A 15,353-nucleotide genomic window follows, 5' to 3' on the forward strand; every position below is an offset into this window, starting at 1 on the left:
GGGTTTTATTTTGTATCCTGCTACATTGCCAAGTTACTATATGTACTTAAGATGTCTCTTGCTAAAAAATCTATTTAAAAAAAAACAAACTTGAATATGTTTTATTACAGCTTACTTTTTTCTAAAGTTTTATATATAATCTATACTAATAATAGAGGAATATGCAAATTGTCTGGGACTCGGTCACAGTAACTACCGAAGAGCGAACAGCAGGCTGCGTGGGGCAACAAGGCTGGCAGGGGGGGTTAGTGAGGGACGACCAAACAACTGAACAGCAGGCTGCGTGGGGCAACCAGGCCAGCACGTGGGGCAGTTGGGGGCGACCAGGCCGGCAGGGTGGGGAGCAGTTGGGGGTGACCAGGCCAGTGGAGGGGGGCAGTTGGGGGTGACCAGGCCGGCAAGGAAGGCAGTTAGGGGTGATCAGGCTAGCAGGCAGAGGCAGTTAGGGGTGATCAGGCTGGCAGGGGGACCAGTTAGGGGCAATCAGGCAGGCAGGCAGGTGAGCAGTTAGGAGCCAGCAGTCCTGGATTGTGAGAGGGATGTCCCGGATTGGAGAGGGTGCAGGCTGGGCTGAAGGGGGACCCCCCCACCCCCGCAGAAATTTTGTGCACCGGGCCTCTAGTCATCAAATATTTCAATGGAGCATATGTAATCTATTTCTGACACCAGCCTTAAAAAGTTAACATATTTGCATCTTAATCATTTTACAATTAAAAAACAAGTATGTGGTCATGCCCAGCCAGCATGGCTCAGTGGTTTCGCGTCAACCTGTGAACCAAGAGGTCACGGTTCAATTCCCGGTCAGGGAACATAACCAGGATGCGGGCTTAATCCCCTGTGTGGGGCATGCAGGAGGCAGCCAATCAATGGTTCTCTCTCATCACTGATGTTTCTATCTCTCTCTCCCTCTTTTTCTCTCTGAAATCAATGAAAATATATTTTTTTAAAAACAAGTAGTCATATCTTTTAAAATGGGTCAAGGCTAGGACCTCTACATAGTAAAAGTTCATCAGCAAGTTAGTTCTAGATTCTAGCATTGAGTTTAATTTTGCAATTTAGTTTAATTTAAATTACTGTCCTTGAAGATAGTCAAAATCTCAAAGTAATGAAAATCTGCAAAATAGAATAAAAATGTTATAGGAGCCCAGAGGAAGATTTTATATACTCTTAAATACCAGTGAAATACCATGTACATGACAGCTCAAAATATAAGCACCAAAGTGATTAAATTTACAAGGAGACAACTGCCTGATACTAAAAATAAGTTTGTTCCACAAAGTTACGTTTCTATAAAGGAGGACTTATGTGCTGCTGAAACTTAACCAAAAAGTTACTACTCCTTTTCAGCTTTTATTCAATTTGCTACTAATATAAAAGGATGTAATTACTTTTCCCCAGTATCTCAGGCTCTCAGGAAAGAAACATCAAGTCTTTAAAGAACATTTTTAGCTCCTATTCTGTGCTAAAGAGTGTCCTAACTTAGGATCCTAACTTAGACTACAAACTCAGGCATTTATTAAACACACCCCCACAACCAACTTATGAAAACAAAGAATTTTTTAAAATGACAAATACCCTCAACTTTTTCCAATAACATTTCTAGCCATTAACTTCTAACAGCAAATTGTTTAACTGACCCCACCACACATTAAGAGCAGTTTATATATATAAAGCTTGAATGCTATCCTAAAAAGCCCAAACTAAACACAATTGCTCTAAGGCAGAACACAGTACATACTTAAAGTTTAGTATTACAGCTAATCTTGTATAACATTCAAGATGAAAACATTTTTCTTAAAGACATAAGTTTATGATATAAATATGAATTCAACAAATTACAGAAAACTATTTAAATGGTTATTTTTTATAAATACTTTATATACAAATGTATATTTATTTATAAAAAGTGATGATTCATCTTTGGGGAGTGATGACAAATTGAAACCTGAAAGTCCTAGAAAAATGACAAAGTATTACTACAAGTAGAAATATGAGAACACACAAATGGAACATTTTAAAAATGAAATAAAATTTCTAGAATTTTAAAAACAGAGTAAATCAAAATCAAATGAATTTAGAAAATGTAATCCTACATTATATTTTAAATCAATATTTCAATCAATAGTTACCATTTAAAAATAATTTTATTTAAAAATTAGAGTCAGTGTTTCATTTACACTTATAATAATGCTCACCCACTGGTATTTTTATCTCTATTTTCAAGTAAGAGACTGTAGTTCAGAAAATAACCATATAGTACTTAATAAATGAACTAAGAAGTTGAATATATCTATATGACTCCATAATTATAGCTACAGTAATGTAGCTCTATAATCCAGTAAGACTTGCAAAGAGGTCTCCTGAGAATCACTGCATAAACTTATTACAATCATCTATTTTCTATGCAAAGTAAGTCGGACAACTACTATCAGCTCATATCACTCATTAACCTTAATCTCTCTCTTTCTTGCCCTTCTGTAATATACAGGCTTAAAAGCAAAATACTCAAATTCCCAGACACCTTGGTAACTAGAAGTATCGGTGTGATACAGTTCTGACCGATAACAAGTACCTAACCTAAGAGGGCTTCCCTTCTGGTAATTACCACACTGTTGTCTGTGTCTATGAGTTTTTTATTTTGGGGTTTTTTGTTTTTCTTTTTGTTTGGCTTAATGCCTTGTTTGAGAAAAGTAAGTCCTTAGTTAAGCCTGTTATGTGTGCAGTTTTGGGTAACCTGCAGACTAATGCGATCCTAATACAATGTATGCTATGAATCAAGCCTACTGACTTGAATTGTGTTATTTATCACTTTGGTGAATTAGTTATAAGATACACTAATGATGAAAAATTATCTAAGGGGACAAGTAACAGCAGAGAGCAAATAAATAGCAACTAATAATAGTAATAACAGTAATAGCAATATTAATAATATAATAACAAATAATGGTATATATATTTATACTAAATAAAAGGTAACAGTAATAATAACAAATATTTATTAAACACTCCATGCCAGAGACTGTTAAAGAACTTTAAGGTCCATGAATGTATGTAACCTTCAAACCATAGGATGTTGGTAATATTACCATACCCACCCCCATGGTAAAATTTTCATCAATCCTTGACAAAAACAGAATAATATGATAAAACAGCTAAATTTATTGAGATCATGACCTTTCTATTTTTATGATATTAAAATGTCATGAAGTGAGAATAATGAAGAACAAGTTTACATTCATTTTAACATGCTTAGTTGGCAAAATAAGTCGGTGACAAATCAATAGCTGAGCCCGGTGTTTATGAAATTGTAACAGTCCATGGAATCCAGGTTACCTACTCAGGACCAAAAAGCAGTTTGTTTGACACCAAAGTCCAGGGTCATAAACACTAAGTTACATGAAGGAAATACACTAAATAAACTCAAAAGAACTATTCTGTGAATACCATTAAAGATATAAATGTGTAACTACAAAGGAAAACAGCCATCCCAGGATATATAAAGTGGGAACAAGGGTATGTAACATAATTTTACCATGTTGCCTCCCACAGAGCTACTCTGTGCGGTGTAGACTTTAACCATACCAGAGACGGGGGAATCAAGATAGGAATTCCCACCATTCCAACCTGAGTCTCAGATGATGGTTAGGCTTTGGAGGTTCTCATTTGGGAATAAAGAACTGCACACACTGTGTCTAAAAGAAGTTTGTGGTATCTCAAAGCCAAGGAGCGGAGCAGGCATGCAGATAACATTTGCTCATAAAGCTTGCTCCTCCATTTCTTCCAGCTCTATAAAAGTAGGGGGATCAGCCCTGGCCCAGTGTGGCTCAGTTGGTTGGAATGTAGTCTCATACACCCAAAGGTCCTGGGTTTGATTCCCAGGTCATGGCACATACCTAAGTTGTGGGTTCAATTCCCAGTCAGGAGGCAACCAATCAATGTTCTCTCTCTCCCTCCTTCTCCCTTTCTCCCTTTCTCTCTCTCTCTTTCTCTAAACTCAATAAACATATCCGTGATGAGGATTTTTTAAAACGTAGGGGGATCAGACACGAATAAAGATCGGAAACAAAACTGAAATGCAGGCAAATTCTTCACGTTTTACACCACTGCATTTCAATTTTTTAAACTGTTGAGTTTTTAAAACTCATCTCTAGTTGTTTGGAAGTGTATGTTTGATCAAGCAGTTTCTTAATGGCTAAAAAATGTAACTCAGCCAAATATTTCTAACAATTGGACCAAGCTTTTTCTAATATATTTGAGTGTGCTTTTAGAAAACGGTGTTTGCAAGACTACATAATGTAAGGATTATGCACCGGAAGAAATCAGAAACTTATTGCCTTGAAGGATTCAAATAGTTCCTTATATACAGAACTAGACAAATGTTAAATAGGTTTAGTCTACACCTAACCATTTTCACATTTCTTATTTTATAAGATTTTAGTTGCTTCAAAGTCTGGCCAGGTCTTTTCTTTTTCACTTGTTTCCTCAAACACAATTTATTACTGAAAGCATCAAACAGAAGGGGGACAAATTCTCTTAAAATAAAGAAAAGAAATGGTTTTATATCTTTATAATTGAAAACAGTAAATACCTCCCGGCTTATAGTTTATTTGTAGTTATCTCAAACATTAGGTCCCACATGCTTTAATCCGTCTTCCAGCACCAATTTCAGTTATACCAAAACAGTGCACAGGCCACAAAAACAGCATGCATTCCCCAGTGTTTACCACGAGAAAAGGTGGGTGGCTAACTAGAGGGGGGCTGAGAGGTGGGGGAAGTGCTCCAGGATTGCAATGTGAAGGTTTGTGGAAATATTTCTACCTTGAGCTGATTTTAAAAGAAATTGCTTTTTTCACCCTTTTTGAATCCTAACAGAAAAAGACCTTAAAAGTCTAAATGAAAGCACTGAACACATTCCATTTAGATACAGTGTTATATCATCTATAGCCATAACTGTGTCTCTGACTAGACTTTTTATATATTTTATTGATTTTTTACAGAGAAGGGAAAGGGATAGAGAGTTAGAAACATCGATGAGAGAGAAACATCGATCAGCTGCCTCCCGCACACCCCCCAACTGGGGATGTGCCCGCAACCAAGGTACATGCCCTTGACTTGACTCGAACCCGGGACCCTTCAGTCCGTAGGCCGACGCTCTATCCACTGAGCCAAACCAGTCAGGGCACTGACTAGACTTTTTAAATACCTTTGCCACTCCCTTTCCCCCTTCCATTCTCACATCTACCAAAAATAACAATTTAAACATTTTTTTAATTCACAGGAAAGGAAAAGGGGGGTGGGGAGGGACCTACAACCTTTTTGACTTCCTGGATTGACTTCCTTAAGCTGCTACCACACTTTATTTTCCATTTTGCTTAATGTACATGAGATACATTATTTCCTACACATTTTTTCTTATACCAAATCTTCTAGTTTACTTAAATTTGAAATCATGAAATATTCAAAACTGGTAAAATATACTGTATCTTGTGAATTTCTACAAAATTCAGGTAGGATTAAAAATGAATGAATAGCCCTAACCAGTTTGGCTCAGCGGATAGAGTGTCAGCCTGCAGACTCAAGGGTCCCAGGTTTGATTCCGGTCAAGGGCATGTACCTTGGTTGCAGGCACATACCCAGTAGGGAGTATGCAGGAGGCAGCTGATCGATGTTTCTCTTTCATCGATGTTTCTAACTCTCTATCCCTCTCCCTTCCTTTCTGCAAAAAAATCAATAAAATATTTTTTTTAAAAAAAGATGAATAAAAATAGTTAAGTTACTATTTTAGCCCTCTTGTCTATTTATTGGTGGTGGTGTGTGTGTGTGTGTGTGTGTGTGTGTGTGTGTGTCAAATTTCACCACTTGTCCTAATAACTTTTTTCTGGTCTCCAGCACCCCACATCTCATCTGGTTATCACATTTCCTTAGTCTCTTCAAACCTGTGACAGTTCTTTAGTATTTCCTTTCATACCCTGGACACTTTTGAGTACTAGGCAGTTACTTTATATAATGTCCTTAAATTTGAGTTTGTCTACTGTTTTCCAACACTTAGATTGAAGTTTTTTTTAATAAGAATCTAACCACAGATGTGCCCTTCTCAGTGAATCATGATGTTGATATGTCTTATTATTGGTGATGTAACCATGATCACCTGGTTAATTTGGTGTCGGCCAGTTTTCTTCACTATAAAAGTATTTACTTCCTTTTATAATTAATTAATCTTGTGGCAAAGATACTTTGAGATTATGCAAGTATTTCTGGTATTTGATAGCATGTTTTTCATCATACTTTCACCCACTAATTTTGGCATCCATCGATGACTCTGGCTTGTAACAATTATGCTATGATGCTTGCCTACTGGTAATTTTCTATTTCCATCATTCCTTCCACACTTTTAAAAACTGATTTTAGAGAGAAAGGAAGGGAGAGGGAGAGAAATATTCATGTGAGAAACATGGATCGGTTGCAGGATGCACACTCCCCAACTGGGGATCGAATGAACCTGAAACCTAGGCATGTGCCCTGACTGGAACTCGAACCCCAAACCCTTCGGTGCACAGGACGATGCTCCAACCAACTGAGCCACCCCAGCCAGGGCTCCTTCTGCACTTTTTCTTGGAATTCTACTATAACAAGGAACTTCTCCCCCAATTATCTATTTATTGCCTTATTTACTTATATTAGTACTAATGGCTCAATGCATGAAATTCGTGCATGGGGGGAGGGGTCCCCTCAGCTCAGCCTGCACCCTCTCCAATCAGGGACCCCTTAGGGGATGTCCGACTGCCGGCAGTCAGACATCCCTCTCGCAATCTGGGACCACTGGCTCCTAACCGCTCAACTGCCTGACTGCCTGATCGCCCCTAACTGCCCCTGCCTGCCTGATCGCCCCTAACTGCCCCCCCCCTGCCGGCCTGATCGCCCCTAACTGCCTCTGCCTTGGCCCCCACCACCATGGCTTTGTCTGGAAGGAAGTTGTACCTCCGGAAGATGGCCTGTCGACCTGGTCTAATTAGCATATTACCCTTTTATTAGTATAGATGAGCTCAAGAAATATTTTTTCCCTAGAGATTATAATCCATTATTTACCTTGTTGCTCAAATTGTCCTCAATTTGGCCACTGGAACGCCTTTGTACATACATCTATTAGATTTCCTTCTGACTTGTAAAAAATGTCATTTCAGTAGGGGAAGGTCAAGTAATTTCTCTGAATGAGGAATCACTGATGGCTAAGACTAATCTTATCACTTCCATTATGGAAAAAAAAATGTACATATTGAAATATCCCAAACATATTGTACTATTATTATACCTCTTGCTTAGCCAAGACTTCATAAACTTTGGTCTGTATAGATTATTACAGAATTTTCTCACCATTGTCACTATTTAAATCTATCTCATCTTCACACACACACACACACACACACACACACACACCCTAACCCACAATCCCCACATATTATTGGTATTTCAGGAACATAAATCCAAACTACTCAGTGACAAAAGCAGAAATTCATTTTAGCCAAAAGGTAATGAGACTTATGCCGAGTGAAAAAAGCCAATCCTTAAAGGTCAAATCCTGTAGGATTCCATTTACATAACATTCCTGAAATGATCAAATTATAGCAGTGAAGAACACATTATTAACCTTTGCCAGAGGCAGGGTGGGGAGTAACTGTGGCTATAAAAGGGCAAGAGACATTCTTGTGGTGATGGAATTGTTGTGTATCTTGACTATCAATGTTAATATCCTGGTTGTGACATTGTACTATATAGTTTTGCAAGATATTAGTAATATCTGCATTCTTTTTTAACACTGCATGTGAATCTACAATTATCTCAACGTAAAAAGTTTATTTTTTAAAGTGGGTAATGAGTTTTAACTCTGCAGTGAATACTCAGAAGTCAGATAAACAGCACAGTGCCCCAACCCCTAGATCCACTGATTGCTAGTTTAGCTTCTAGGAAAGTTACAATCAGGCCTCAGCAGAAAAACATCTAACACCTAATTCTTCTTTAGGGTCTTTTCCTTTCTCAGTTTTTATGTTAGGTAGGAACAAATACTACCAGCTAGAATAGAGAGCAGAAAGGTGCCAAGGGCCAGATATTATGGTATTTCAATTCATTTAGCTCATATTAAATTTCTGAGAAATTCTAAACCTCCACAATCTATGATTTTCAACTTGCACAAGCAATGAGAAATTACAGCAAGAGGGAAGAGGGTTTTAGTTCCAATGGCAAAACCAAGTTTCCCCTTCAAGTCACTGACATCAATCACACATCTTATGATTAATGAATGTGAAAACACAGAAACAATAGGGCCAAGAGAATTTAAAATGCAAAAGCTAAACTTTCTGCTCCACCAAAACTACCCCACCCACCACAGCCACACTAAAGACAAATCGTTTCACTAACTGAAGAAGAAAAGGAAGTACCTGAATTCAGCAGGAAACGCATACTTCATACGGTTCAGTAAGAAGTGGCTAATTAGCATGTGAGAATAAAGGTGTTTTTTATTTTTCCTGAAAAGTTAAAAATCCTAAACCAAAATAATGTGGCAATCAGCTTATCATTTCCCCCGACAAAGGCTGACATTTTAACTATATGTATTCAAAAGCTCTAACAAAGCTACAATTATATGTTACTACAAACTGCTTCTCCTTCCTAATTTAACATTAATCTATCTAAATAAAGAACAGTGTAGGGGAAGAATAAGGACCTGTTCTCAGACTCACTACAATCATTACATCCCAAGTCAATTGCAAATTGTTATTATAAACTAGAGTCCTGGTGCACGAAATTCATGCAAGGGGGATGTCCCTCAGCCCAGGCTACACCCTCTCCAATCTGGGACCTCTCGGGAGATGTCCGACTGCCGGTTTAGGCCGGATCCCGCTCAAAATCCAGGACTGCTGGCTCCTAACCGCTCACCTGATCACCCCTAACCACTCTCCCCTGCCGGCCTGATCGCCCCTAACTGCTCTACCCTGATGGCCTGATCACCCCTAATCACCTCTGCCTCAGCCCCAGACCACCATGGTTTTGTCTGGAAGGACGTCTGGAAGGATGTCCAGAAGACATCCTTTCTAATTAGCATATTACCCTTTTATTAAGATAGATGAATTCACTTTTTGCCTGCTTAAATTCAGACACTCCTTGACTCTTCCCAGGCAGAATGCTTCCGAGTCACGTTATCCTTACAGGTTAAGAAAAAGTCATGTATTTAGCATAATGATATGATAAATCAGACATTTCATATTAGATTCCAAACTGAACACATAGAAGGTACCAAAGTTTAAGAAAAAAATAGTGTAAGTTAAAAAAAAAAACAAGAAAATTATATTCAACAACCTGGGGTTTTCCCCCAACGAACTAGGAAATGTCCATCACTGTCATTGGCCATGACTGGAATGTACTGGCATAATGTGAGCGTAGTTGGATGCAATGAGCAGCTGGCATAAACGTGCACACATTCCGCCAGCCTGTCCAGCAGTCTACCGCATATTTCTGGTCCGTCTCCACTGCGTAACTCAGGCGCCCAACCATCGCAAGCCTGAAAAACAGCCACACATTTCCTGGGCTCTTCTCACTCTCCTCCAAACCACAAGCTTCTACACTCCAGTGGAGTCACTCCCCATCCCCTACTCACTCACTCCCTTGGCCTCCAAGCACATTGATCAAAGGTTTGCATATCTTTTCTTACCATCATGTGTGCTACTTTTATGACAGTGTGTCAGTCTGGACTCTTCTTCGTGTCTCCTAGTTCACTAGTAGGTGAGTTCAGCTGTTACAGCACTAATGAATCACATCCTACTTACAGGATACAATAGACTGGTGAATTACTTGAGGGACATAGGTCTCATTTCATCTTTTGAATTCCCGAGGCTTGGAAAATAATAGGTATTTCCATTAAAATGTGCCGCAATATGGAAGAACTATCATTAGACATTGCACTGACTAGTAAATAGTAAATGTACTTTCTTTGACTTCATTCACTAAACAACCTCAGAAAGCTATTGTCCCCATTTTACAGATGAGGAAACTGCTACCAAAAATGGGGTGAGAAGGAATAGCCCATAAAATGCAGGTATCAAGAAACTATCACCAGTGTCCACATTTCCATATCTCTTTAGTCTAGACCCAAGTTACTTCAGGTAATTACAATTCCTTAAAAAGTAAGTTTTCAAATGACTCAAGAAGCACTGTCTTTCTGTGGTTTTAAAAGTTCTTTATTTCAGAGTTAATTTGTATTTGAGGCATATGCCACGATTACTTTATGTCACATTACTTTACTTGATTTGAATTTTATTTTTTTTAAAATATATTTTATTGATTTTTTACAGAGAGGAAGGGAGAGGGATAGAGAGTTAGAAACATCAATGAGAGAGAAACATCAATCAGCTGCCTCCCGCACACCTCCCACTGGGAATGTGCCCGCAACCCAGGTACATACATGCCCTTGACTGGAATCGAACCCGGGACCCTTCAGTCCGCAGGCCGACGCTCTATCCACTGAGCCAAATCAGTTAGGGCTGGTTTGAATTTTAAATATCACCAAAGGCAGATCTTATTGTAATCATGTAACTCACCCCCAAAATTCACCCAGATAAAGTTTTTCTTCAAGCCAACAGTAAATTTTTAAAAAAAAGACCCAGTGCATTTTTTTATTAAGCAAAGAAAATCTGACTTCAGAAAGTGAGCTTTGAAGTGACAGTGAGTCCTACCTTTCTTATTAAATGGCAATGATAGGAGGTGATAGCTGTTTTTGTTTTGGGTTTTTCTTAATGTCCTTCCTTTTTAAAATGTTGATTGATTGATTTGAGAGAGAGAAACACAGATCAATTGCCTCCTGCACACACCCCTACTGGGACTGAACCCGAAATCTGGGTATGTGCCCTGACCTGGTCTAGAACCTGCCACCTTTTGGTGGGATGTTCCAACCAACCGAGCCATACCCGCCAGGGCTCCTTTCTTGCTTTTTAAGTGTTTTGTGAAAGCCCAAAGTCTGGGAAGGACTGCGTTAATCCAGTCTCTATATACAGCACTGCAGTTGGAGAGATTCATGTTGAACCTCAGCCAAGATATGCAAAGCTAATTATGGAACTGTTAATTACTAAATGCTTAAAAGGTTATTTGAAGGAGACTAATATAGAAGGAAAAAAGCCAGTAATATTTTTACCATAAATTTAAGTCCTCACTTGTTCAGTCATATGCCAATACAATCTGAAATTAGTATTTCAGTTATAAATATGTAGTTTTTTAACCTACAAATCCAAATATCATCGTTATGTAAACTAAATACTTGTGACCAAACAGGCATAATTTGGGGAGACATGCTTTTTAAATATTGCTCACAGATCATTTAGTTGTGTTTATGAACAAAACTGCTTAAGAAGCAAATATATATTACTAGAACCCCAAAATGAGCAAAAATCTAATGAAAGTGTAAGTTGTCAAATGAAAAATATGAGACTGCTCACAAACAATGATAAAAAGAAACTCAAATAGAAAATGTAAGTATAACAGACACAATTTTCCCACTAGATTTGAAAGTTAAATATTTACTATAAAAACTCTTTTGTGCAGATTCTCATAATTGAAAGTTCTCTGGGCTACAGGTATTTTTCAGCCCTGTCATTATGACTTAAGATGTATTCTACTGAATGACTTTGCAAGGAATTAAGTCTTTCTTGTACTGTTAGAAACTCTCAGCTCACAAATTCATGCATTAGCAATTAAATCAAAAGGTACAATAGCCAAAACAAAAAATGTTTTTCAATAGGTAAGGACAAAGTAAAATTGTTAACTAGAATGGGATAAGGTGAAGCCATTTTACACTCACCAATTTTAAGAGTAACTTTTACAGCTAGCTAAAAACACAATAAATTAGGTCTTTAAAGTAGAGGAAACAATTCCACAATAGATGTTTCACCTGAAAAACTGAAAACATTGTGTGTTTAAACACTCTACAGAAGCAATTTCAAGGGGTCTGAACTCAACAACTTAATAAAACGGTTTAGAAAAATCATTTTATTGTTTGAAGCCTTGAGGGATAAAGCTGTTTGTAATTTATTTACGTCTTTTACTTCACTAAATTGCTTTGGTGATCACGCTTCCCATTTAAGTGATTAAAGACATAAACCCAAATAGTTTAATAAAGCAATTACTTAAGAGTCCTGTTTTTCAACAGAGGTGCACTGAAAGGTATCAATAGAACATTTATAGTGTTCATTATGTACAAGAAGGTTTGTTATTCAGAACACAGCGCCCCATTGACTAGAACTTAGCTAGGTTTCCAGACACACAATATGGGACACACTTGGATTAAAGACGACTTTTTTCCTCCTCTCAGAATATCAGGTGAAATAGTGACAAAGGTCAGGTGGCAATTTTTCTATATCTCCTTACCATTCCTCCTCTCTAATGACATGCCTAAATAAAATGCGTTCCTATTTTCCAGGTGGGCCTGAAAAGCTCCCTCATTGTCAAAGCCGGGTGTTTCCACTGGGGTTCTCACCACGCCCAGATTCCCTCCTAGCTAACTACTTAGGTTACACTAGCAACATCACCATGACTTCTAGGCAATTGATTGACCTAAATACAAAACTATGTAAGTCTTCACCAAGTTTTGGAGAGAAACTGGATTGTTGGGGTTTAAAAAAAAAGGGGGGGGGGGGGGGAGAAAGAAACTGAATTTAACAAAAATTATTTCTATATTTTCCTGTATTCTTTTCTTTCAAAGCCCCTTCCTTTTGCCTGTAATGAGAATCACACAAAGGCCTTTACCGAGTCTATCCTGAGAAACAGAAGGAAGCATGACAGCAAAACTGTCCTAGTTCACATCCTTCTGTTCGTGATATCAAGCCTATTTAACGTGTGCTTTTCTTACATTACAAAATTCTAACTCTCAAGCATCCATGAAAAAGACAGCACAGAAGAACTCCCAGCCCTTGCATTAACAAGGCACTCCGTAGAAAAAGCACCTTCAACCAAAACTTTTTTACCTGAGTCCATGTCAAACGTTCATTTTTTTTGACAAGCCAGGTGAAGTTGGAAAACATTCACATGCAAAACTACTTTCTCTTTAAAACAATAATAGATAAGTGTGAGGGTCTGCATTAGTAATAACCCAATGAACATCAACGTTAATAGGGCTGATACTTAAGAATGCAAAACGGCCTGAGCTGGTTTGGCTTAGTGGATAGAGAGGGTCGGTTCCATTCCAGTCAAGGGCACATGCAGGGGTTGCAGACTTGATCCCCAGTAGGGGGCGTGCAGGAGGCAGCCAATCAATGATTCTCTCATCATTGATGTTTCTATCTCTCTCCCCCTCTCCCTTCCTCTTTGAAATCAATAAAAACGTATTTAAAAAAGAATGTACAAAACGTTTGGTAGCTTTCCCTCTGTTTACTTTTGCCCATAAAGGTTGGGTGGGGGCAATGCGCGGCTTTCCGACTGTCAATGAAGCTTTCATCCTGTGGTGTCAGTAGTCACTGGCCCACTTCTGACTCAGGCCAGTACTATGCCGGGTCCGTTTTTATTCTACACAACTGGCACAGGAACAGGAAAGTTTAACAGTTCATTGACTTGGCACAGTCCACATGCTGTCACAGTGCAGGTTTTGTCTCTTACAGTTTTGTTTGGGGAAAAACCCCCCCCCCCCACCCAAGTAGGTTTCCAATCATTGCTATTCTAATTAATCGACAAAAGGCATCACCACTTCCCCCATCTCTAATTTCCATTAAAGGCCTCTGACATCATTTTCTGACCTGTCTTGCTAGGTTCTAATGTTCCCAGCATGTGTGCTTTCACTTGGCACTTCAAAATGCAATTCTTTCATTGAAATGTGCTTTTCCACCACACTAACGGGGAACACGCATTCTCAGCTGCAGAAGACTGATGTGGTGGTCAATTTTTAAACTAATGGTGGATAAGGGAAGGCACACGACACAATTGGTAAATACGTGCAATCTATGATTCCCCCAGATGTGATGGCTCCGTCAAGAAAAACGAAAACATCAAAAACGGTACCAGGTGCCATTCTTGGGCCTTGTCCAAAGGCAGCCAATGGAAGATTCTGTTTTACTCCGTTCTCCCCCACATTAAGTAACAATAATCAACGTCAGAGAAGAGCATTTGGATTTGAACAGATGGCATCCAACACTTAACAAGCGCAGCAACTCTTTCAAGAATTAGATCCTACATGTCTGATGGTCCCACGGATCAGAAGGGCTTATTTGTCTAATAGGGTTGGCAACGAGATATCCTGTAGCCACCATCCCAACGCTTAGGAATATGCGTCATTCCCTAGTCAGCAACTAAAAGCAAAAAAAAAAAAAAAAAATCAAGCCACCACATTTTTATAAAATTTCCCCCTCGCCAGTCCAACTTGAAACGACCAAATCCAATGCCAGCGGCAATTCCTCCAGTTCAAGGAAGAGGAAAATAAGCCTGAAGGTAAACGAATGTATAAAGGTTAACAAACTTATCTAATTTTGACAAGGTTGTGCAACACCAAAGGAATCCGCACGGTGCCCTTCCCGGGGGTGGGTTTGACATGCCTGCCCTGCAAGAATGTCTGCATTTTAAACTAAAAGCACGAACTTAGCTATCCAACTTTTTTCCCGTCATTGGAAAGCTGCATCCCTTTTTCAAAAGAGCAAAATAATAAATACACAAACACCTCAATGCTTTACGTTTAGAAGAAGGCCAACACGAATCGTCTCTCGCAGACCCATACAAGTTTCCTGCAATACCTCTGCCAACACCTCCAAACTCTGAAGGTAGAAGGGGCCACATGCATGAGAAGGAAGGGGCCCGCGGCCAGAGTGGCAGGAGGAGCCAACCCAGGGGAGGTGAGCACCTCCCCTCCCCAAGGCCCCCCAAGATTCACGGGGCCGGGCGTGCGGCTGGGGAGAGGGGAAGCTCATTAGACAATTCCCTCCGCTAGGCAAACGTAGGGGGAAGGTCAGGAATGGGGAGGGCAACGCAAAGGAGACTATCCAGGAGGCGGAAAAGTAAACCCAGGACGACCAGGGAACAAGACTGGGAGATGGGCTGTCACTGGAAGTTGGAGGTCCTATCAGGAGAAGTGGGATGCGCGGGGAGTAGGGGGAACAGGAATGGGGAGGGCAACGCAAAGGAGACTATCCAGGAGGCGGAAAAGTAAACCCAGGACGACCAGGGAACAAGACTGGTGGATGGGCTGTCACTGGAAGTTGGAGGTCCTATCAGGAGAAGTGGGATGCGCGGGGAGCGCAAATGCGCCAAGTCCCGACGGGTCTCACCTGGGAGGTCCTCTCCGCAGGGTTCTTCATCACCGCTTGGCGGAAGCTTTTATCCACGTAGGAAGCCAT

At 39.5% G+C, this 15,353-nt stretch overlaps 1 protein-coding gene and 1 long non-coding RNA gene across 2 annotated transcripts in view; both read right to left on the reverse strand.

The window, feature by feature from the left end:
* LOC106725098 overlaps positions 1-10,300 on the reverse strand; it is an 11,458-nt gene extending 1,158 nt beyond the window's left edge. Inside the window, exon 1 of the long non-coding RNA XR_001360973.1 lies at positions 9,100-10,300. This is a non-coding gene — a long non-coding RNA (uncharacterized LOC106725098). The remainder of the gene's footprint in view (positions 1-9,099) is intronic.
* RAPGEF2 (Rap guanine nucleotide exchange factor (GEF) 2) overlaps positions 1-15,347 on the reverse strand; it is a 247,394-nt gene extending 232,047 nt beyond the window's left edge. The window contains exon 1 of the mRNA XM_014534998.1: positions 15,285-15,347. Coding sequence (XP_014390484.1) covers positions 15,285-15,314 — 30 coding nt within the window. The 5' untranslated portion in view covers positions 15,315-15,347. The remainder of the gene's footprint in view (positions 1-15,284) is intronic.
* Positions 15,348-15,353: the final 6 nt, after the last annotated feature.

This window comes from Myotis brandtii, unplaced genomic scaffold (assembly GCF_000412655.1).
Source record: "Myotis brandtii unplaced genomic scaffold, ASM41265v1 scaffold136, whole genome shotgun sequence".
NCBI classification, from domain to species: Eukaryota; Metazoa; Chordata; class Mammalia; order Chiroptera; family Vespertilionidae; genus Myotis; species Myotis brandtii.